The following is a 22,981-nucleotide window of genomic DNA, read 5'->3' as shown; positions in this document are numbered from 1 at the left end:
TAAAAAAAAGAAATCCCCTTTTGACATGAGTGGTTGAGAGAACTTCTGTTGCTTGAGATCAGCCACCTCTGCTGCTGGGTGGGGTCAGCTACCTGGTTGACCTCCGAAGACAGCACCCAGTTGTCCTTGGCCACGAGCATCTTCAGGGAGGAGACATTGTTGTAGCTCAGGTACACCTGGACCAGAACACACAGAGAAGCCTCACCTTCTCCCCTTCCTCAGGGGCTCTGGGCCAGGCCACGCTGGACCGGGGGAGAGGACATTGGGCTGTGAAGGGGGGTGGGGGCCGGGCCCTGGGCTTTGGGACAGGAGGCCCCGCCTCGGGCAGACTTGCTGTGTGATGCTCATCTCGGGGCCTCAGCTCCCTCCTGCCAAACGGGGACCGAGGAAAGCCCCTTGCTAACTGTACTAATCTTGAGTCATGACACAGTATCCTGTCCCCTTTAGGCCTACTCCCAAACCCATTCTGACAAGAATGCAGAGTCAGGGTACCCCCTCCCCGGTCCCAACATGGGCCGGTGGACTGTCCCCTCAGAGCAGAAGGCCTTACCTGGTTGCTAGGGTCCCAGGGGACAGAGAGGGGCATTTCTGCCTGTTTACAGGACACGATGTACTTCCTGGGGGAGGGAAGAGGACAACCATGGTCCCTGGGGAGCCCAGGTCTTTCAGAAGACTTCGCTCCGGGTGCTCAGCCCAGCAGTGGGGGAGGGACTCCTGTCTGGCCATGGAGACGGGCTGGGCACCCAGAAAATGGGAGCTGAGAGCATACAAACTCATTCAGAAGCAAAGCAAGGCCAGGGGCAGGGTGCCGGGGGAAGGCTCGGTCCCCACGCCCTCCCTGAGCGGTTGACTCTGGCTAAAGCAGCTTTGCCCCGGTGCCTCAGCGGCCTCTTCTCAACAGTGGGATTGGGTGTTGCATCTGCCTCGTGGGGTCGTCATGAGGACGGGGGTCGGCCTATGATAAGTGCTCCGGAGATGCACACTTTTCCTATCCGCACAGAGAGCAAACCTCAGTGTACTTCCAGCACTTTCCGCTCTGGAAAGTGCTTCGGCAGCAATGGGTCACACCCAGCTGTGTGTCTTGAGCAACTGCCTCTTCTCTAGGGACCTTTCTTCGTCTGCCCAACACACATCAGGGTCAACGGAAGGAACCCAGGATTCAGAAGTGGCCGGACCCCACCAGGTTCAAATTTGCACTCTGCCCATCATTCCTATATCTGTGTGCCCATGGCTGCCTCATGCCTCTGTGCTCAGTGTCCTCACCTGGATAAGGGGCCAGGAAGACCCCCGGGTAGAGAAGCTGCGTGGAAGTAAAGGGCCCAGCCCAGTGCCCAACCCAGGGACGGCACTGAAGAAATGGTGGTCCCTGGGGCCTGGGGAGCAGGTGGACAGCCCTGAACCCGTGTCCCCTCCCATCACCCAACCCGCACTCACCTGTCCAGTCGGATCTTCTTCCTGGCACTAGCCTCTCGGTAGCGCCGCTCGCCATCCTGGGGAGAGACGCAGGGACAGACTGTGGTGCGGGCCAGACGAGTTGCTTGTGCCCTGCTCCCCACTCCCACTCCTGTGTTACTGTCTGCCCCCCAAGGCCCGAGGAGGCCCTGCAGCCCTGATGTGGAGCTCAGGTCTCACGGGGGTAGCCTGAGGCAAAGCCGCTCAGACAGGAAAGGGCCGAGTCTCTGAGCTCCAGCCCCAGCTTCCCCCAGACTCTCTGAGTGACTCTGGGAACACCACCTGCCCTCGCTGGACCTCGACATCCTCCTCTGCACAGACAGTGCTAGTAAGAACCCACATTTCCTGGGCACTTGCTGCTACCAGGCACTCTTCTAAAGTGCCCTCCGTGCAGAATGTCAAGCCTCGCTACAACCCTCTCAAGTTGGTACTCATATGAGCCCCATTTTACAGAGGAGGAAACCGAGGCACAGAAAGGTGAGTGGCCTACCCAAGGTCGCAGGGGTAAGGAGTGGGGCCAGGAACAGAACCCTGACGGCCTGACCCGGACCCCACCCTCTTAACCAGTGTGCTTCTGATGTCTCCCCACTCATGAACATTAACCGGCACAGGCTGAGAGGCCCTTGTGGACTGTTCACCGCCCCTCGTCTGTCGGGCCCCCCCCTCCCCCAACCCCGTCCCCGCCAATGCCCAGCTGCGGAATGCGGGCTTTTCCCAGCCAATTCTCCCCCCTGGGAGGCACCTAACTGAGCTAGACCCATACATGGGGCCGAGTTCTTCCAGGCAGACCAAGGTGCCTGCCTAGCACAAGGGGCATCTCTGGGGGCCATGGGGCACTGCGAGCTGGCTGTGCCCCGACAGAGGAGCAGGGCTGAGCCCGTCACTCCCCGGCTGTGTCAGGGGCTAGCAGGCCCCACCACCCCTGGGCAGGGAGGGAGGGGAGCTGGTGATGGGGCAGGGTGCCACTCACCCCAGGCTGGGGCCGAATCCAGGGCAGTGTCCGAGGCTGCTCATCCGCGCCCAGGACCACGAAGGTCATGAAGGCACTGTTGATGTGCCGCCGATGGGTCTCAGCCTCCTGGCGGTAAGCCTCCACGCACACGCCCACCTCCATGCTGAAGGACAGGGACGGCCGCTCCCATGCTGGACGGACCTTCCTGAGCCCGTGCCCACTCCCCAGCACACACGCACACTCCTGCAGCTCTTCCAGCAGCCCGGATCAGAATCCCTCTGGTAGGAAACCCAGAACTGTTCCCTTTCATCAGTGTTTACAGAGCACCCACTACATGTCTGGCCCTATGCTAGTCACTGGGCGCACAGAAGTGAATAAACTGGGTCGGTCCATGAGCTCATGGGCTAACAGCTAGGGAATGGGGCAATAAAGAAGTGTGTACACACACACACACGTATGTACATATATATGTATATATTATATGTAATATATGTATATAATATGTACACATAAGAATATACACATATGTGTACATATATGTATATAATATGCAATGTAAACTGCAAAGGATTCTGGAAGGACATGAGCATGAAGGTGGGGGTGCAGAGCCTACTTGGAAAAATGTCCCTTACGCACATCTTCACAAAGCTCTAACAGCCGTGCTCCTGACAGCTCAGTTGCTGCTATTTCTATATATCCATCTTCATGAATTATAAAAAGCAGCCACCCTCACCCACCCCCCTCGCTTAGGAAGCTCTATGATCCCAGCATGTGGACGTTCTGTGGAGGGGGAACAAAGACCTAGAACAGGACAGTCACTGGGCCAAGGTCACACAGCAGCCAGGAAGGGAAGCCGAGCTGGAAGGGGGGCCTTGCAGTTCCTAGTTCAGGGCGTCCCCTCCCTTCCCCCCGCACAGCGGCAGACTGAGTGATGACCATAACAGTAATAATAATCCTGCACTGCACAGTTTCCCCTGGCAGGCTACCAGTAAGACCTCACTGAATCCTCACAACTATGATGTTGTTGTGGTGAGCCCCATTTTACGGGCAAAAGAGCTGAAGCTCGAGTGGGACGCCTGGGTGGCTCAGTCAGTTGAGCGTCTGACTCTTGATTTTGGCTCAGGTCATGATCTCAGGGTCGTGGGATGGAGCCCCGTGTGGGACTGCATACTGACCGCGGAGCCTGCTTGTGATTCTCTCTCTCCCTCTGCCTCTGGTCCTCCCCTGACCCCCACCCCTGTTCACAGGCTCGCTCTCTCTCTCTCTCCCTGAAATAAATAAATAAACAAATAAAGAGTACAGCTATAAAAAAAACCCCTGAAACTCAGAGATGTTGAGGAACTTGCCTAAAGCCACACACCCAGTAAAAGGTGAGCCAAACTTGAACCCAGGGAGCCTGGTTCCCTCACTTTTCTTTTTAAAGATTTTATTTATTTATTTGAGAGAGAGAGCATGAACAGGGGGAAGGGCAGAGGGAGAGGGAGAAGCACACTCCCCCCTGAGCAGGGAGCCCAACGTGGGGCTCAATCCCAGGACCCTGGGATCATGACCTGAGCCGAAGGCAGACGCTTAATGGACTGAGCCACCCAGGTGCCCCGTGGCTCCCTCACTTTTAACAATTACATTATGATCTTTGAAATCACCAACAAAGATACATATTTAAAGTAAGCTTTCTCGGAGGTATTAGGTTTCATTCCAAATTAAGGGCTCCGGGAACGAATTGTTGTTTTAGGAGAAAGGGAAGGATTTGATAAATGATGGAACAAGAGGGAGCCCTATGATGTGAGCACGCACAGTGCACCAGGCCCAGAGGCAGGAGACGGGAAGAGAGACAGAGACACGCCGAGCATAGGGTCTGCTCTGAGACCACAGGAGCCACGGGGCTGGGGAGCCCAGAGGAGGGAAGGGCAGAGCTGCATCTCGGTCACGGTGAAGGCGCCCTGCAGCTGGGCAGGGTTTAGACCTCATGGGCCTCATCTGCAGGGGAAAGGGTTCCTGGCAGCTTTGCAGTTGGGTCAGGAAGAGCCCTCAATCCCAGGGGGCCCTGGTCCCACTTCTTACCTATGTTTGAAGGCGTTGTTCACGATGGCCTTGAGCACTAGGCGGTCCCCGACCTGGGAGGGGCCCCGGAAGTGGAACATCTCAATGGCCTTCAGCGTAGGGTGGGCGCGGCACAGGCGGCTGGAGGAGGCAGGGGTCGGAGAGACAGGACAAATGCCCCAGTGCTTCCGCCCCAGGCCTGGACCAGCCTCTCCCCTGCCCAAAATGGCAACCCAGAGGACAGGAATGGGAAAGGCAAATGGCTTGAGGTACGGGGAGCATAAGATACAGGAAGAAAGCAGGCAGGGCCAGGTCAATGGGAGGCTACAGTGCAGGGCCAGGGAGGTGGCATTTCCCACGCAGGTGATGAGGACTGCGCCGAGGGAACGGCCAGCTCAAGGAAAAATCACTCCTCTCTGGCTCTCTGGGTCTGAAAGCCCTAGGTTTCCCTAACAGAACAGCCAAGCTCCTGAAGCCTTGAACGCCAACACCAAGCTGGGGTTTCTCCCCCAGGAGGAGCGGGCCAAGGGAAAGAGGGAGAGAAAGGAGGGGAGGCAGAGACAGTGAGCTCTCCCCTCACCTGGCTGCGATGGTGGCCACGTTCTCCATCCAGGCCATGATCTGACCCCCAAAGGTATTGCCTTGGTGATTGGCATGAGGAGGCAGGACCAGCTCCACGCTCTCCACACGGGTCTTCTCGGCCGGCACCATGCAGCTGCAGTCCCTGCTTTCCAGATCTGACCCGGGAAGGGCAGAGGGAGGGAGGTGGGAAGCGGAGAGGTTCCCAAGGGCAGACCCTCCCACGGGGCAAACCCAGGGACCCCCCCTCCCCGCCACCAGCATTCCCGGTCACCCAGATTCTTGTATTGACTCAGCACTGAGAGTGAGGAGAAGGGGGACTCGGGCTGAGCGAGGTGAGGCTGTCACGGGGCAATGGGCGGGACACCCACCTACAGAGAAGACACACCTGGTCTGAACCCCAGAACCACCCTACACAGGTTGTACGACAGGCAGTCAGGGAACCTGACCCTCTGACCCTCAGTTTCCTCATTGGTGAAGGGCAGATGTCAGACCCAACCCATTGGATTGTGAAGATGAAGTGTGATCGTGATTCTAGAGTGCTTGGCACCAAACATAGGAGACAGACTCTCAAAACGATAGTTCTTCCCTCTCTCTGCCCTGACAGGCCCTGTCCCTCAGGGGAATGGCATCAGGAGATCCTCAGTAGGAGAGGCCCAAGAGTGGACAGGGCTGTGGGGGTCAGAGGAGCAGATGCTGATATGACCCCCCAACCCAAGGAGGTGCAGTCTATCTCCCACCGACCAGGAAGAGAGACCTCATCAGGGAGGGCCCATCAGAGAGGTGGCCTTTCACTTGGCTTACAGGCTGCTCCAAGATGCCACAGACAGGCAGGAGGGGAGGTGGAGGGGGGGCCCGAGCTGAGATCTGGAGACAGGACAGGTAGGACAGTCACAGGAAGCAACGAGGCCTTGGTTTAGGTGGAGCCAAGGGCAAGTAAAAGGTCAGAACCAGGTAAAGCTGAGTAGCCAGCCAAGGGCCCGGATGCCACGCTAAGGCATTTGGACTAACCCTTGGGTGGAAGGGCTGTCAGGACAACAGGGATTTGGAGGCTGCAGTGGATGGATGGCTCTAGGGGGGGGATCTCAAAGACAGTAGGAAGAACCGGGCCTCCTCAGCCACAGCCCCCAGACTCCGTATACATAAGGTACACGGAACTGGGAGCCCCTTTCGCTGCTTCACTGGGGCCAACTGCTCCCACCTGCTTTCTCCCACTCTGGGCAGCTGAACTACATTTGAATTGTCCTACAATTGCCTCCTCTAGGGTTCAAGGAAGACTCCACATCCTACGGCTCTGGAGATCGGTGAGTGAATCCAAGGTTACCCCTCTGGGCCTTTGCCCAGCCTGTGTTTTCCATCAAGAAAAACTTTTCCTTATCTTTCCATCTGTCAAAATCCTACCAGTCCACAGGAGATCTGTGTGTGCTGGTATAGAACAATCTCCAAGATGTACCTTTAAGCGGAAAGAAGTAAGATATCGAACAGTATGTACTGTATGCTCCCTTTTGGGTAAAAAGAGAGGGCTAAATAATACATAGTATATTTAAATATGCAGGGAATCTTCTGGAAAGGTGCCCAAAAATGAGTAACTGGAGGAGGCCCGGGTTCTGGGTAAGAGAGAGTCTTGCGGTTTTTATTCTATATGTATATCTATATCTATATTATTTATGTATGTGTGCATATATCTATATGTATATATGTGTGCATATATATGTATATATGTGTACACACACACACATATATATGCTTTTTAAAAAATCCTATAGTCTTCAAGGCCATGCTCAATAGTACCTTCCCAAATACCCTGAATCCTAAACATCCAAATACACTCTGTGGACAACAAAGGGTTTTCCTCATGTCCTAATTCCGTCTTCACAGCTCCTGGGAGCTGAGCAAGAGGCCCAAGCATGCCCTGCCCTGAAGGAGACCTTGAGACGAGAGGGCCATCAGGCCAGTGCGTGGGAGTCTCCTTCCTCCGACGGCCCAGCGGGGGCCGAGGACAGACGGGGGCATGCGGGATGTCAGCTGCCCCCCGCACCCACGGCCGCTCACCATCCTGAATGGCGCAGTTGGCCAGGAGGTCCTTGATGGTGTCCGCGTAGAGCAACCGCATGCGCCGGCGCTCAGCTGCCACGCTGTGCTCCGTCTTCTCCTCCTCCGTCCGTGGCGTGGTCTGCTTCAGCTTCACCTGCGGCAGGGGTGTCATGGGGGGATGCTTGGGACAGGTTTCCTGAGGCAGCAGGAGGGGCTGTGCCTCATCGCACACCTGGGGCTGCTGCTGGATGGTTACAAGTCTTCGTCCCCTCTTTGTCCCCATCTTCTGTCTCCAAGTGGACTGATATATCACTTTTGTTCTCCAAATGTCCCCAGACCCCTTTCTTGGGCAAAGGCACAGAAGATGCGGGGGCGGGGTCTCTACGACACGTAAGGGAATGGTGAGATCTGAAGAATCCCACGAGATGCACACGGAGAGGTGGAGAAGAGGAGCGAGGGAAAGTGCCAGCTGGGGGGAGCTTCCTCTGTGAATTCCCTGAAGCTCCCCCACCTCCACCCCTCCACTAACCCCCAGCCTCATCACCCTGGTCCTGGCCTGCCATGACAAGCAGCCAGGTGGCCCAGCAGCATGGAGCGGCCAGGTGTAGCCCCCTACCTTGGAGAGCTCCCGGTAGGCCACAAAGGTGGCCAAGGCCTTGCACACACTCCACTGCTTCTCAGAGCACAGGTCCTCAGAGGCCACCTGGATGCCCACCTGGACAGGAAGAAAAGGTAGGAGGAGTGAGGAGGGGAGAAATGGAGGTCCCAACCTGAGGCTCCACAATCCATGAGACAGGAAGGCCCGCCCCAGGCCAGGCCTCATGTTTCTGTATCACCTACTGAGTCTAGGAGGCCAGAAACCTGAGACAGGTTCTGATTCTACCCCAGGATCCCTGGAAAGCCTTGGGCAAGTCACTTCCCTTCTGTGGTCCTTGGTTTCCTCATCTATAAAATGGGAGTGAGCACAGGGCGCCTGGCTGGCTCAGTGGATAGAGTGTGTGACTCTTAATCTCAGGGTTGTGAGTTCAAGCCCCACATTGGGCATGGAGCCTACTTAAAATATGAATGAATGAATGAATGAATGAATGAATGAATGAATGAAAGAAATGGGAATGATCATACCTAGGAGAGAATGAAAATGAGACTGTATCTAGGAAAGGACTTAAAGTAGGTAAAATGTTGGCTACACTGAAAAGACAGACATCTGGGGGGGTGTCCAGAGGGTACCCAGAGGCAGTCAGGACTCTGCCCTCCCAGCCTCAGTGGCCCCTCAGTAACCAGCGGCCCGGCTAGGGGAAGCTGCCCGGGACTGCCATCCACAGGTGGGAAAGAGAGTCTCTCCCCCAGAGCTCACAGGGCTCACTTAAGAACCCCGCAGCACAGGAATCATGCTCCCGTTTCACTGATGGGAAGACAGAGGCTGTGGGAGGTAAGCTAATGCACTGAAGTCCAGGCTCTCTCTGCTCCAGCCCTGCTGCCTCCAGGGTCAGGCCCAGCGGCCGTCTTCCCCGCTTTGCCATGACCACCTGCTGCTGAAGAGGGTCTGAGGTGAGATGTGAAGACCGAGGAGGCTGAGAGTCAAGTCTCAGGTTGGAATCTATGTGACCTGGTGACCTGGGGCAAGTCTCTTCCCCTCCCTGGGCCTCAGTTTTCCCTTCTGTGTTATGGGGTATTGGACAGGAAGAGCCTTAGGATCCTCCCAGCCCGGCCAGCTGTTCCTGAACTCTGCTGCCTCCACCAGGGCCCTGTGAGTGTGAGTGTGCCCAGGCTGGGGTGGAGAAGGGAGAGGAGGTAGAAACCCCAGCCACCCCGCTACCCACCACCAGGCAGCAACGACCCCACACACCTCCATGCTGGAGTTGAAGGCCCGGTTCACCTTGGCCTTGATATTCACCACTTGTCCGACACTGGGGAGAGAAAAGCAGGAGGTGGGCCTTCCAGAAGGGAGAGAGGGAAGGAAGAGGGGCCCCAGATACTTGTAGGGCCTCTGCTGCGGGAACTGGCAGGGCAATGTCATGGCTTACAGACCATGTTCACATCGGCAATGTCACTGAGTCCTCAAGGCAAGCTGGCGAGACAGCGTTAGCACCTCATTTTACAGGTGGGGAGGCGGAGGCTGAGAGAAGTGGCACGATTTCATTCATCTCTCCCTTGTCCAGTGAATGTTCAAGCTTCTCTTTGCTTGAGGCTCGACAGTCCCCTCCTCAGGGAACCTGCCCTGCCCCTCTGTCACTCGATAAGATTCACCCTCCTGACATTTCTTCCAACAGATGCACCTCTGTCTCCCCCACAACCCTTAAACTCCACTGGGGCCAGGATCACATCTGTCCTGCTCCCCATTGACGCTTCAAGGCCTAGCACACGGCACAGGGTAGGTCCTCCATAAATAGTGGCCTACTGGATCAATGCACTCCACATCTTTTGAATGCCTACTAAGTGCAAGGGGTTATAAACAGAGGGTGGGAAGGAAAACGGAAACATCTAAAGAACGCCTACTCTGTGCCGAGCCTACTCCGTGCCAAGCACCGTGCATTACCTCATTAGAGCCTCCAGATTAGCTTGCCAGGTAGGTTTAGGGGGATTGAACATCAGAGCGGGTAAGCCATCTGCCCAAGGTCACCCGACTAAAAGGCAACAGAGCCAGGGTTCTACACTGTTCTGTGGACTACAGTGGCCCCACTCTTTCCAGCTGCAGCCTGTCCCTCTGGAATAATTCTCATGTCCGGATGAACAGGCAGAATCCCTAGAGGAGCCACTTTGCCTGCTCCGTGTCTAACTAGGGGCAGCAGAGGGTGCCCGGAGGATAGACGAGGATAAGGAGCCAGACAGGGGCTGGGACGACCTTGAGCAAGTCCTTTCATCTCTCTGTGCCTTGGCTCACAAACATAGAGAGCACTGTACAAATTTCTTCCTCAAATACACAGCCTCCTCGCCAAAACTAGGAAGGGTCCCTTCCAAGGGGCCTGCCTGTCGAAGGGCGGCAGTGGACACAGCGGGAAGAACCACATGGGCCTGGGTTCCAGTCCAGCTCCAGCATGACTGTCACACTCCTGAGTTGCGTGACCTTGGATGAGTCACTTTGCCTCTCTGAGCCTATCTCCTTGTCTATAAAGTACCGAGATGCACGACTACTGAGGGTCAAGTGAGAGGGGTTGTGACAGAGCCAGCGCCAGGCCTGGCCCCCCATAAATAACAGAAGCTCATGTTTGCCAAGGACTTGTCCATTTCTGTTTATTCTGTCAGCAGTCCTAATCGGCATGGAAGGACTGTCATTTCTAGGAGATGCACGCTGACACGTGGAGGGATGAAGTATCAAGATGTCTGCAACTTACTTTCAAATAGTTGAGAAAAGAGAGAGAGAAGTATGTGTATTTATTTATCCATATATAGATAAAGCATATTTAGCAAAAAAAAAAATGTTAACTCTTGAATCTCACTGGTGGTGACCATTGCACTATTCAAGTTTTCTAGAGTTTTAAGAGTTTTCATGATAAGAAATTAGGAAAAAATTTCCATGATCCCTAAAATAAAAAATAAGCCTATTTTCTGTGGTGCTAAAAAAAAAAAAAGAGAGATTTGTGTTTTTTTTGTTTGTTGTTTTTTTTTAATTTTATTTATCCATTTGACAGAGAGAGACACAACGAGAGAGGGAACACAAGCAGGGGGAGTGGGAGAGGGACAAACAGGCTTCCCTGCCGAGCCGGGAGCCCGATGTGGGGCTCGATCCCAGGACCTGAGATCATGACCTGAGCTGAAGGCAGACGCCTAACGACTGAGCCACCCAGGCACCCCCAAAAAGAGATACTTGTGTCTCTTCCTCTTCTCCCTCCTCTTTTTCCTCTTCCCCCTCTTCTTCTTCTTCCTCCTCCTCCTCTTCCCCCCCTTGCCCCCGGCCCCGGCTCTCCCTCCCCCTGACTAGCTTCCCCCAAAGCCAGGCAGACAACCATTTGGACTCCCGAGCTCCTCTTTCCTCCTGACTCTTCCATCTCACAGCTCAGGCCAAAATTGGCTCCTTCCCCAGGGTCACTGCCCAGCCTCCGCCTAGTCTAGCTCCCCAACACACCCTCTGGGTGTTCCTCACATCACAGAAAGACAGCTCCCGCAAACAATCTGAGCCCTGTGCAAGCCCTTCCCCGGGACCAATTTACTGGCAGGGAACAGAGGAGCATATTAAATGACACCACAGTGATGCTAACAGCAAAACCCAGATGGTGGAGAACTTGAGAGGGCAAACAACCAGGTCTCCTCCACAAATAAATTCTGAGGAAAAAAGGAGAGAGATGGTGAGGGGACAGGGTGCTGGGCAGGGGTGGGGAGCACCTATAGATAAAAAAGACTTAAGAGGGGTGCCTGGGTGGCTCAGTCGGTTAAGCGGCTGCCTTCGGCTCAGGTCATGATCCCAGGGTCCTGGGATCGAGTCCCGCATCGGGCTCCCTGCTCAGCGGGGAGCCTGCTTCTCCCTCTCCCACTCCCCCTACTTGTGTTCCCTCTCTCCTGTCTCTCTCTCTGTCAGATAAATAAATAAAATCTTAAAAAAAAGACTTAAGAGACACAGCAATCAGTTGCAACCTTATCTGCATCTTGACTTGAACAACAAAAATAATTATAAAGCAAAACAAAATAAAAACAAAATTAGGAGACAGCCCCTGAATGCTGACTGGCTATTTGATGTTCACGAGAAATTATTGCTAATTTTGTTTAGGTGTAGCAATGATGTTGAGGTGCTTAAAGGAGTTCTTACCACTTAGAGATACATTTTGAAGTATTTTTAAATGGCAAAAACAAAAACAAACCAAAAAACCTTCTGCAGGTTGCCTCAGGGGCAGCCAGGCCTTTCCTCACCAACCTTGCTCCTGACCCATCCCTAGCTTGCCCTCCTTCCCAGGATCCTTTCTGGCTTCTCCTCCCACACACACCCTCCTTGGCCCAGACTCACCTTCACTCTCTGAGTCCTACAGCAGGTACATCCATCATGCATGCCCACTCCCTACCCCCAGCCCTCTCCTCCCTGCCTCCTCTGAGTGCCAAAAACTGTGTTGGCAGCAGAGACCTAGAACTGGCCCAGACACAGCTCCTCTGGCCTTCAGAATGTCATACATATGGTGTTGGTGGTACTGAAGCCCGCTCGAACGCCTCCTCCAGGGCGCCCCCTTTGACTACCCTCTATGCCATCACACTCACCCCCAGACATATAGGAAATGTGGCCCATTGGTTAAAAACAAGAGCTCTGGGGCTCCTGGGTCCTCCACTAGCTGTATGACCTTCAGTTTCTTCATCTGTAAAATGAGGATACTAATAGCCAGAACCTCGTAGCATTGTTCCGAGGATTAAATGAGTTAATGTATTAAAAAGGCATTACAAATAACACATCAATATTAGTTCATTCATAGTCACAAAGGTACTGTACTAATTAAAATGTTAATAATAGGGAAACTGGGTGCTGGGTGTGAGATATGTAGGAACTCTCCATATGATCTTCTGAGATACAACTTTTTTGTACATCAAAAACTGAAATAAAAGATATTTAGAAAAAGTGTTACAAAGCACCCATATGTGAGAGTTCATTATTAGCAAGGCAGGTACCCCTCTGAATTGAAATTATGTTTCTACATTTGCCTCCTGACAAATGGGAGTTCCTGGGGCACAAGCACTATGCTCCAGTTGACTTTGCATACCCCAAACCCAGAATGGGCCTTGGTCCGGAACAGATGCTAGTCGTGACAAAGGACCGAATAAATGAAGACAGGGATTGGCCAAATTCTCTCCTTAACCGCAACATGCTGGGTACCCAGAAAGCCCTGAATCAGCCCTTGGCGTCTGGTGTCCTAGGCACTGATGCTGAGTTCAGGAGCAGTCCTGGAGGCCAGAACACTGTATGCAACCCCTGCGGCCTGTCCTGGGCCAAGGGTTTGGCATGCTGCATGAGTCCCAGCAAAGCTAAATGGAGGCAAAGCTTGGCACAGGGTGATGAAGAATTTTCTAACCAGGATAGACATTTTAAAAGGCAACCACAAAACAAAACTGTGAGGTAGTGAACTCCTCGTTCCAGAAGGTATGTAAGCAGAGGTTGAATGGCCCAAGCTTCTGACTCAGGCTTTGCCAAAGGACCTTGCCTAGAAACCTTTCTACAGTCCAGTGACCAACAACCCCCAGAGAATGTCCAAGTTCCAAAGGACAAGCACCGATTAAGTCTAATCCCTTCCATTTGGCAGATAAGAAAACTGAGGCCCAGAGAAAGAGACTGACTTCCCCGAAGTCACACAGCACCCCACGATGCCGCCTCAGCAACGTCCAACCGCAAACCTGGTCACGGGAACCCACCCCACAGCACCCAGCAGCAGGCCAGCTCCTGGCCCATGGGTCCCCCAGACCCCTGCAGACGGGCCTGTACCTGCTCTGCAGAGGCCCTCAGTCAGTCGAGTCGGATTCCAGGGTTCCAGGCAGCTCACAGGCCGACCAGGTGGGGAGATGGAGGAGGGGCCCCGGCTCTGTGGTGGGCAGACCAAGGGGACCAAGAAGCAGGGGGGGCCACTTACCTAATGGTGTGCTCAAAGTAGATATCGTCCATGGAAGCGGTGACGCAGGGGCAGCCAGCATGCCTCTCGGCTGGTATCGGAAGAAAGCCGTGCATTAGCAGCATCCCCATGTCACCAGGCCTCTGAGCAATGGTCAGGTGGCCCGAGCTAAGGCTGTGCCTCTTGGCCCACACCCCCGCCCTCCTCTTTCTTCACCTCGATGACTAATACACACTGACCCTCTTTGTTTATCTTGGTTTTGTCTGTCTGGTGTCTCTCCCTGCTGGGAGACGGCAAGTCGCTTGAGGGCCGGGAGTTTTGCCCGTCTTGTTCACTGCTGGGCCCTGGGCCGGGAGCAGCGCCTGGCCCGAGGTAGACACTCAATGAGCGGCTGTTGAACGACTGAGTGATCACCCTGGGCTATTCCACTTCCCAGCTCTCCCAGGTGCCACGCCTCTGGCCTCTGCCGTGGGCTTCACCCACCTCTGTTTTGTTGGCTGAGTCACTCTTACCCTCGGGACTGTGCTCACCGCCGCCGCCTTAGTCCCTTGGGAATCCCTCCCCTGCTGGGGCAGGGTCAGGGCCTCTGATCCGTTCTCCCACAGACCCAACTGTGCCTCTTGCCCAGCCCCCATCAAGCAGGGCAGGGAAGTCACCTGTCTGTGCCCCCACTGGGCTGCGAGCTCCCTGTGGGTTGGAGAATACTCAGACTCCAAAAGGAGAGGAATGAGCTCGCTTCAGCTCCGCTCAACTCAGGAAGGCAGGCAGCCGTGGCCCTGGCTCACGGCGCCCTCAGGCCAGCCTGGGGCAGCCCCACTTGAGGCGGCACTGTGTTGGAGCAGGGACCCGAGGGTGCAGGCCAGCCCTCAGAGCTGTGGGCGTCTGGGGGAGAGAGGGTGGGCCCGAGCTGAGCATCGAGAACTGGGAGGGGACATTTCAGGCAGGTGGACCAGCGTGAGCAGAGAGCAGGATGAGGAATGAGCGTGGCGCTCGGGGGGACAGTGACCATCTCTGATGATCGAGGCCTCTCCTCGGGGTGGCGGGCACCGGCGGGAGGACACCTGTGCCAGGCGGAGCCTCACCGGACAGGCAGGCGGTGGTGTCGATCCACTTGAGCAGCTGCCCGACACTCAGCTCGCCGCGCTGGTTGGTGTGGGAAGGCAGCACCATCTGGCTCATCTGCACCTCCGTGGGGCTCCGGTACCCCTCACTGTCCACCATGGCACCGTCGGCGTGCTCTGCGCGAGAGGCTGACTTCCGGGACGTGCGGCCCGAGAACACAGACGCGATGCCCTGGGAAAAGGTGGGGACAGAAAGGTCAGCTCGCTGCAGGCTCTCCCAGGTCTGCGCGTCCCAAGACTGAGTGCCAGAGGGGGAGCGGAGAGCACCCCGGGGCCACCTCCCACCAGACCCCAACTCCAAGAGCGGCCACCACCCTCCAGCCCAGGCACTCGGAGCCCAGGGGGCTCACTGGATGCCAGTTCCGCCCAGCTTCCTTCTGGACACCAACTCCATGTTAGCAGGACCTTGGCTGAACCTGAGGGAGGGGGAGAGAGATTCAGTCCTCCCTTCTGCTCGTGGGCCAGCTTGCTAAAGTTGTGCCTCAGACTGACCTTCATTCTCGAAAGATCCCCGCCCCTCCCCATGCAGGGAGGCCTGGTGAGCACTCTAGCAGTCAGGTCTGGGGATCTGTCCCCCATATAGTGTCCCCAGAAGCAGCTCCTATCTCACCCCCTGAGCGCCCTTCCTCGGGCTCCCTCATTCTTCAGATGACATCAGAGGTGGCACCTCAGTTGGGTGTTCATCTGTCCTCAGCACTTGGCTTTCCTGACCGGGAGGGCTCTGGGCCGCCACCAACCAGCTGTCTGATCCAGGCCAGGGTGACAGCAGTGGCCGGCTGGAGGAACAGCAGAGAAAGTCCTCAAACTCGGACTGGAGGTGGAGTTTCTGCCCAGGGCCCAGCTTGCCTGTCCCCAGGCAGAAGGGATGGGGGGCACCTGGCAGTACTCTGCATGGGGTGGGATGAGGAAGGGGGCCTCCTGTCTCTCTGGCCCGCTCTCCCTAACAGGCTGTGAACGACAGCTGAGTACCCCTGCCTGTGTGAGAGAAGGGACACGAGTTCCAATTCTCGTGGCCACTGGGACAGTTGCTGCCAACATTTACAGCACGCTTCCTAGGCGTCAAATACTCTTCTAAGCACTTTGCATGTCCCAATTCCATTTTATCCACTCAACAAACCCCTGAGGTGGGTTCGTCGCTACCCTCACTCTGCAGGGGAGGCTCCAGGAAGTGGCGAGCACAGCTGTGGCCCAAGGTCTGGCTACAGAGTCTGAGGTCCTACCCACCACACTACACTGTCTACTGCTGGGGCTGAGATGCCCCAGTGCCACGACCCAACACTGACCCCACCACAGCTGCAGACGGGAGCAAGGATGGCTCTTGTGCTGGGGTCTGTCCTCCTTGGCTAAGTTCCCCCATGAGGCTCCATAGCCAATTTAACCAATTCAAAACACGCCAAGGTGACTTGTTCAAGGTCACCACCGACCCCCAAGTAGCAGAACTGGGATTCAAACCAGGCCTGTCTGACCCAGGACAGCTTATGGGTCCCCAGAGAGGCAGCTCATTCCTGAGAACCCCTGGGTATGAGGTACAGTGCTCGGCATCAAGGAGAGAGACGAGGCAGCCCCAGGAGCACTCAGCCTGGGAAGAGGCCCTGCAGGGTGCCAGGCTGCCAGGCTTGCAGGCTCCTGCAGGTGTCTGGCAGACCACTGTGGTCCAAGCAGCAGGACCTGTCACCATGGTAACCACTGCCAAGGCATTTCCGGCCTGTTGTGCATTGGAGGCCCGCATAGATGTGGCTACATGGCTGCCTTTCTGGGTGCGGGAGACGGTAGAGGGAGGAGGCAGAGAGACTCCAGTCACCCGTACTCTTCCCAAACCTGTCCCACAGCTAGGGGTTCTGGGCAGAACATTCCGGAAAGAAGCCATAGAGCAAGCTAGGGAAATGGGGGAGGCAAGATGCAAAGGGTAAGCGGTCAGAAGAAAGGGAGCAGAACATAATGGGATTTCTGGGCAGTTCCAGGCATGCACACAAGGAAGCCCTACACACAATGTCCCTGCTTCACAAACCGATTTTCATGTCTACCACCCCACTGGATCCTCACAAGGAAGGCAGAGGGTGAGGACTGTTGACCCCATTTTACAGATGTGGAAAGTGAGGATGGAAACAGCCCTAGACCAGCAGGTGGGACATCTGAGTTCCAGTCCTCCCTCTGCTTTTCACCTGGTCAGTCTCCACTCTCAACAGCCTCCTATTTCCTGTTCTATGAAAAGGAGTCGCTACCCTCCCATTGGACTCTACAGGCCTGGAGGAGGCAGGATCTTTGCCTTATTTGTTCATTCATTCATTCATTCATTCATTCATTCATTCACTGAGCACTTCCTCTGTGCCCTGAGACCAAACGTCAAGAGAACAAAGATAAACTGGTCCATTCCCTCTGAGAAGCTCCTACTCTAGTGCTCATGCTTAGAAGGGCCTGGCCCACAGTAGGACCTCATCAAAGGTTTGTGGAGGGATGAGCAGAGACAGACTTGAGTTCAAAGCCTAGCCCTGTCCTTCTGGTGCTATGTGATTCTGAGCACGTCCCTGCCTCTCCTGAACTTCATCTGTCACTCACTGGGCAGGCAGGGGCAGGGGAAGATTGCCAATCCCTAAGGCACCCCCGGTCCTCGTTCCAGGACTGGACTCTGCCCCTACAGGATTCTCGCATGCCCAGCTGACATTTCCATTGAGAAAGCTGAGAGGTCCTGCCATGCTATCAGACAGGAAATATCATGCTCCTCTGAGCAGGGCTGAGCTCCCAGGCAAACTGAGGGACAAGACCCACTGTGGCCATCCCCCACTCTCATCCAAGTGAGGGGCGCAGAGCCCCTGGGCTGGAGCATGAGTGGAGGGGACAGAGCAGCACCAGTGGCCCCAGGCACGGCCTCTCAGACTCCAACTCCTTCCTTAGCTCCAAGGCAGTTTGCCCATGTCATGGCAGGCCAGGCTGGCCCTCCTCCCATCCCAAGTTGGGCAGGCAGCCAGCCTGGGAGGCAGGGGCGTTTGCAGCCCAGACCACGTTCAGCCAATGGGGCCCCAGAGCCAGGTCACTCCTCCCAGGGCCAGTCACGGGGAGAGCAGAGGCCCTGGATGGAGTCAAGGCCTGGGGCGGCCAGGCCAAGCTGAGCCAAGACAGCTGACTGGGAGGGCAGAGCCTGCTATGAAGGTGGGGAGGGCATCTGGGGGTCAGAGTTTGTGCCCTCTCAGAGGGTAGATGTGCCTACACTGGCCCCAGACCACAGCAGACCTGGCCAGATTTGGTCAGCCCAGACCTGGCCTCAGCTGGCTACACCATGGGCCCTGTGTCCCTCCTCCTGGGCCACAGCCATGTCACAGACCTGCTGGGTCAGAGCAGGAGGGACCACTTCACCCAATCCTTCATAGCTAGGGAGAATGACGCACACAGAGGGAAAGGCTGGCCCTGGGTCACACAGCTGAGGAGCCAGGATGAGCCCTCCTGTGACAGCAACCCCATACCAACAGACTTAACCCCGATTTCCTCTCTCTTCCAACTACCAAGTCCCATGTCCCTGCTTCACAAACTGATTTTCATGTCTACCACCCCACTGGATCCTCACAAGGAAGGCAGAGGGTGAGGACTGTTGACCCCACTGTAGGCCCACCTCCCTAAACCCTCAGGTCCCCCCTAGGCACTGCTAGCTCACTAGATTGTTCCCACAGCCTGTCCACAGGCCTCCAGTCTCTCCACCTCCTTCTAGCTTCCACAAGCACCAGGCCCATGTTTTCCAACAGCAAATCCACCAACATGACAACCATAGCTTTCTGTATCCTGCCTTGCAGGGACACTAGGTCCAGTCTTTATAACTCCCCCCACTGTGGGACTTCATTTGTCCCTCAGGACCACACAGACCTTTCTGAAGAGCAAGCCTGACCAGACACCTCCCCTGCTCAAGATTCCTCAATGGCTCCCTGCTGCTCTCAGGATCAAGGCTCCACTCTGCGGGTCCTGCAGCTGCTCTCCCAAGCTAGAGACCACATGCCATTCCTCAGAGCACCACTCTCACCCAGCTCCATCCCCCCCACCATGTGGGTGCTGCTTCTGCCTAGGATCCCTTTATCTGCCCTATGCGCCAGGTGAGCCCTTCATCCACCCTCTTCAAGCCCCTACCACCTCTTCCCCAGAGAGAGTTAGGGCCTCCCTGGCCCCGCAACCTCGTCTGTCTCTATCACAGCCCTAACCAAGCTGTGTGGTCACTGTTTTGTGAGCCACCTCCGCCATCAGACAGGCATTCCCACGGGACAGGGACAGACCCAGGCCTGCCACAGCGCAGATGCCAAAAAACACCTACGAAAGAGGAAAAGGAAGGAAAGTGCGAGAGACAGGGTGGCTCTAGAGCTGAGGCTTGAAGACGAGGCAGAAAGGACATGAAGAACAGCAGAAAGGGAGAGTAGAATGACAGTGGCTTGGGTGATGCGACCCATGGGGCCAAAGGAAGTGGGTGGAAAGTACTAGGTGGAGTCAGAGGGACAGGGGCCAAGGAGTCTCCAGGAACTGTGGAAGACTCCTGGAGAAAGGTGTGGCCTACAGTGATGAGCCAGGAAATGAGACCAGCCAGCTGAGAGATCTTAGTGCCTTCAAGAACCATCTGGAACAACAGGCCTAGAGCAGAGGAGACCCACCTGTCTTGGCAGGAAGGAGCAGGCTTGCGTGACCTCTCAACCGACCCACCATGACATGAGGCTGTCTGTACACAGGCCTTAGGAGTCGGCCTGGCCTGGGTTCAAGTTCGGTTCCACAACTAACTCGTGTGACCTTGGGCAAGCTGCTCAACCTCTGTGGGCCTCAGTTTCCTCATCTGTAAGAACGGGATTCTAACACCTACCTCTAAGTGTCATTGTGGGGATGAAATTAAACGGGACTGAGTGTTTGAGGCTAGTGCATACCCACCACAGGGCCGGCATTGGCCAAGCATTTACTGCTAGCATCATAAAGCTGAGTTTGGGCTTTTTCTACAGAAATACAGCCAGGAGAGCCCCAAACATAGTACTTTCTCACCTGAGTTCACCAGAACCTCAGGGCCACCCTGTGAGGGGAAAGGTTGTGAGGCTCTGTGAGAATTCAAGCTAGTGACAGTGGAACAAAAATTCCAGCCTGGATAGGAGACTGCAAAGCCCCTGTTCCTCCCTCCCCACTTCCTGAGGGGGTGGGGACCAGCAGGCAGGCCCCGAGGTGGGGCGCAGGGAGAAGCAGCTTTGGACTGCCCCAGGAGCCACTGGCCAGGTCTCATGAAAGGCCTGATTGTCTGAGCCAGGCCACTCTAAGCACTGAAAGGAAGCTGTCCAAACCAGACGGCCCGGCCCCACAAAGAGGGATCCAGCCTCTCAGAGAAACCAGGGTGTCCTCCTGGCGGCTTCCACACCAGCAAAAGCGGGAGCATTTGTCAACCTCCCAAATTCCCCTTCAGGCCTACGCCCTACCTTCCTCCCAAAAAAGGCTCTGAGGCAGTCTGCATGTGCACAGCACACAGACCCCATCTGGCACCCAGAGCCAAAATGCAAACAAAGCTGAGGAACCAAATAAGGGAAGAGAGGATTACGTTAGGAATCCACTTGCTCAAAAATGCTGCCATAGAGAATTGCATTTTGCCCTGAGGTTCCCGGTAGACAAAAAAAGGCGAAAAGGGGTAGCAGTGGTTACCAAACTTGTAGATAAAAAGAGAGAGCTCTCATCCAGAAAGCCAGCCTAAGGGCTAGGAGGACCCCAGTGGGCTGTTCCATTGGTTTCTGATTGTCGTGTAACATCAGCTCGTATCTGCATTCTACAGGATAAATAATGGTCCCCAGGGCCCTCTACAAACATCCCCATTTTACTTCTGGCTACAGGCTGTGCTGGTACTTGACATTTGTCAAGATTATGGGGTGGGAAAGGTAGAAAATTAAACCAGTATTTTGTAGTAAGCACCTCCTAGGTGCCATTCACTTGGTTCGACATTTATTGAACACCTGCTATGTATGGAGTTCTGTGCTAGGACATTTCATAGGGATTATCTCAGTAATTTTTACATCTACCCTGTGAGGCATTATTATTCTACCCATTTTACTGATGAGCCAACTCAGATACCTTGCTTCTGAGCAGCCCCTGGGAAATGGTAGAGTTTAAGGCAATCCCAGACCCACCAGCTGGAGTCCACATTTACATCTCTCTAGAACTTTCACGGGGCCTTGGGGCTGGGGAAGATGAAAGAAGTTCTTCCAGTCTAAGACTCAGAGACAGGAAGCAAATGACTTCAAGTCTCACAGCCAGTCAGTGACCAAGGAGAACAGAGGCCACGGCCCCGAGTCTCTGTCCAGAGCACACAGTGCGGTGTGGGCTGATCAGGCACTGGGTTTCTCCCTTCTTCTGACAGCAAGCTCTTATGCTCTGCCAGCATGGAAGAGGAAGATGGGAGGGCCTCCAGCTTTCTAATCCCGCCCTACACCCCCAACCTGATGAGGAAGGGAGGAGGGATACAGAGCATAATAGAAACTCTGAGGTAAGGACAAGCTTTCCTCAGGGTAGCCCCATCCCTCCTTCGGAAGTAGAGCCACACGGGACATTTTCAGTTTAGTTGTCTTCCTGTAAAAGTGAATATTAACGGAACTTTCACCAGCTCATCCTTCCCAGAAGGCCTTGGAAAAAGTTATTTCACCTCTCCGTGACTCAGCTTCCTCATCTGCCTAAAAGATAAATAAAAGAACCTGAGCTCACAGTGAGGATTCTAAAAGACAGTGAACACTAGAATGGCTATAAGCAAAATCATGGACAATAACAAGTGTTGGCAAGGGTCTGGAGAACACAGTACACTGCTGGGGCGGAGGGGATAGAAGATGCTGGAGCCACTATGGAAAACAGTTTGGCAGGTCCTCAAAAAGCTGAGCATAGAAACGCCGTATGACTTTGCAACTCCAATCCTGGGTAGAGACCCAAAGGAACGGAAAACAAAGACTCCAACAAATGTATCCACACCCATGTTCATAGCAGCACTATTCACAATAGCCAAAAGGTGGAAACAGTCCAAACGTCCATCGGTGAATAAATGGATAGACCAATTGTGGTATGTACATACAATGGAACATTAGTCAGACATGAGAAGGAACGAAGCAGCCATACGTAAAACATGGCTGAATTTCAGAAAGATCATGCTGAGTAAAACAAGCCAGACACAAAAGGTCACCCACTGCATGGTTCCGTGAAGTCTCCAGTACAGACAAACCCACAGAGACAGAAAACAGACTGGTGGTTTCCAGGGGCTGGGGAGGGGAGGACAGGGAGAAACTTCTTAAAGGGTAAGGGGCTTTACTTTGCAGTGACAGAAATGTTTTGGATCTAGACAGAGGTGGTGGTGGCCCAAATTGTGAATGTACCAAGTTCCACTGCACTGTATACTTGAAAATGGCGAATTAGATATTATGTGTATGTCACCTTGATAAATTATTTTTTTAATTGTTAAGAGAAACCATTTTAGACGAATATCAGGTAAGTCTGCTAATTTAACATAAATTAAATGTAAAATGCCGAACACGTTTTTTTAAAAAAGGTATCGGAAGTAGGCGTGTCTGGCATGGTAAAAATGATAGGTTTCATTATTAGCTATGTAGGCCTCAGTTTCCTCATCTGTCCAGTGGGACATTTAACTAGATAGTCTCCAAGACTCTTTCCAACCATGAAGGGTTTGGCTTACAGGAAGAACCCCATGAGGCCCCACAGAGTGCCCTGTCACACCTCCCACCGCAGGGCCTTTGCCCATGCTGTTCCCTGTGCCTGGAGCACTCTTTGTGTCTGCAAAGCCTACTCACCCCTCAGATCCATTACCTCTTCCCCACTGTCCATGCTTCTGGCACCAGGTACCTCCCCTCTCTAATGCTGTCCACTCCAACAACGTTCACTGAGTTGTGGGAGTATTTGGGTGGCCTGGATCTGAAGACCCACCAGGCAGGAGCCCTGTCTCTCTGCTCCTGGTATCCACAGGGCCCAGCATAGTGCCTGGCTCACTGTGGACCAAATGAATGAGTTTGTCAGTGGGTCCCCAATCTCCACTAGTCACCCCATGTAGACCAGGGAGAATGTCAGCCATGAGGTCAGGTGAGGTTCCCCACCAGAGGCCTAACTCCCACCCCTGCCCCCTCAGCCCATTCTAGGAAAGAGCCTAAACATCACCTGACACCCTCCACCCCCAAGGGTAAAAATAACTTTGTCTGAAATCTGACACCTCCCCTCAGCTAGGTCATCTTGAAAACTCCCCCTGTCCCACTGAGAAGGCTGTCTGGAGCCAGCCAGGGTGAGGAGGGCCTTTTCTGAATGCTTTC

General features: G+C 54.6%; 1 protein-coding gene across 3 annotated transcripts in view; it reads right to left on the bottom strand.

The window, feature by feature from the left end:
• Positions 1–22,981, bottom strand: part of ACOT11 (acyl-CoA thioesterase 11) — a 45,783-nt gene that overhangs the window by 9,177 nt on the left and 13,625 nt on the right. For all 3 annotated transcript variants that reach the window (XM_081818461.1, XM_081818459.1, XM_081818460.1), the window contains exons 2-12: positions 14,655–14,865; positions 13,594–13,663; positions 8,904–8,964; positions 7,674–7,772; positions 7,076–7,211; positions 5,025–5,181; positions 4,466–4,585; positions 2,423–2,567; positions 1,435–1,490; positions 551–617; positions 93–176 (exon numbers count right to left, since the gene is read on the bottom strand). In XM_081818461.1, the coding sequence (XP_081674587.1) occupies positions 93–176; positions 551–617; positions 1,435–1,490; positions 2,423–2,567; positions 4,466–4,585; positions 5,025–5,181; positions 7,076–7,211; positions 7,674–7,772; positions 8,904–8,964; positions 13,594–13,663; positions 14,655–14,793 (1,134 nt within the window). In that variant the 5' untranslated portion in view covers positions 14,794–14,865. The remainder of the gene's footprint in view (positions 1–92; positions 177–550; positions 618–1,434; positions 1,491–2,422; positions 2,568–4,465; positions 4,586–5,024; positions 5,182–7,075; positions 7,212–7,673; positions 7,773–8,903; positions 8,965–13,593; positions 13,664–14,654; positions 14,866–22,981) is intronic.

The sequence above is a fragment of the Leptonychotes weddellii genome, chromosome 4 (assembly GCF_054177405.1).
Source record: "Leptonychotes weddellii isolate Sample4059 chromosome 4, ASM5417740v2, whole genome shotgun sequence".
Taxonomy (NCBI): Eukaryota; Metazoa; Chordata; class Mammalia; order Carnivora; family Phocidae; genus Leptonychotes; species Leptonychotes weddellii.
This window is presented reverse-complemented; position numbering and strand designations above follow the sequence as displayed.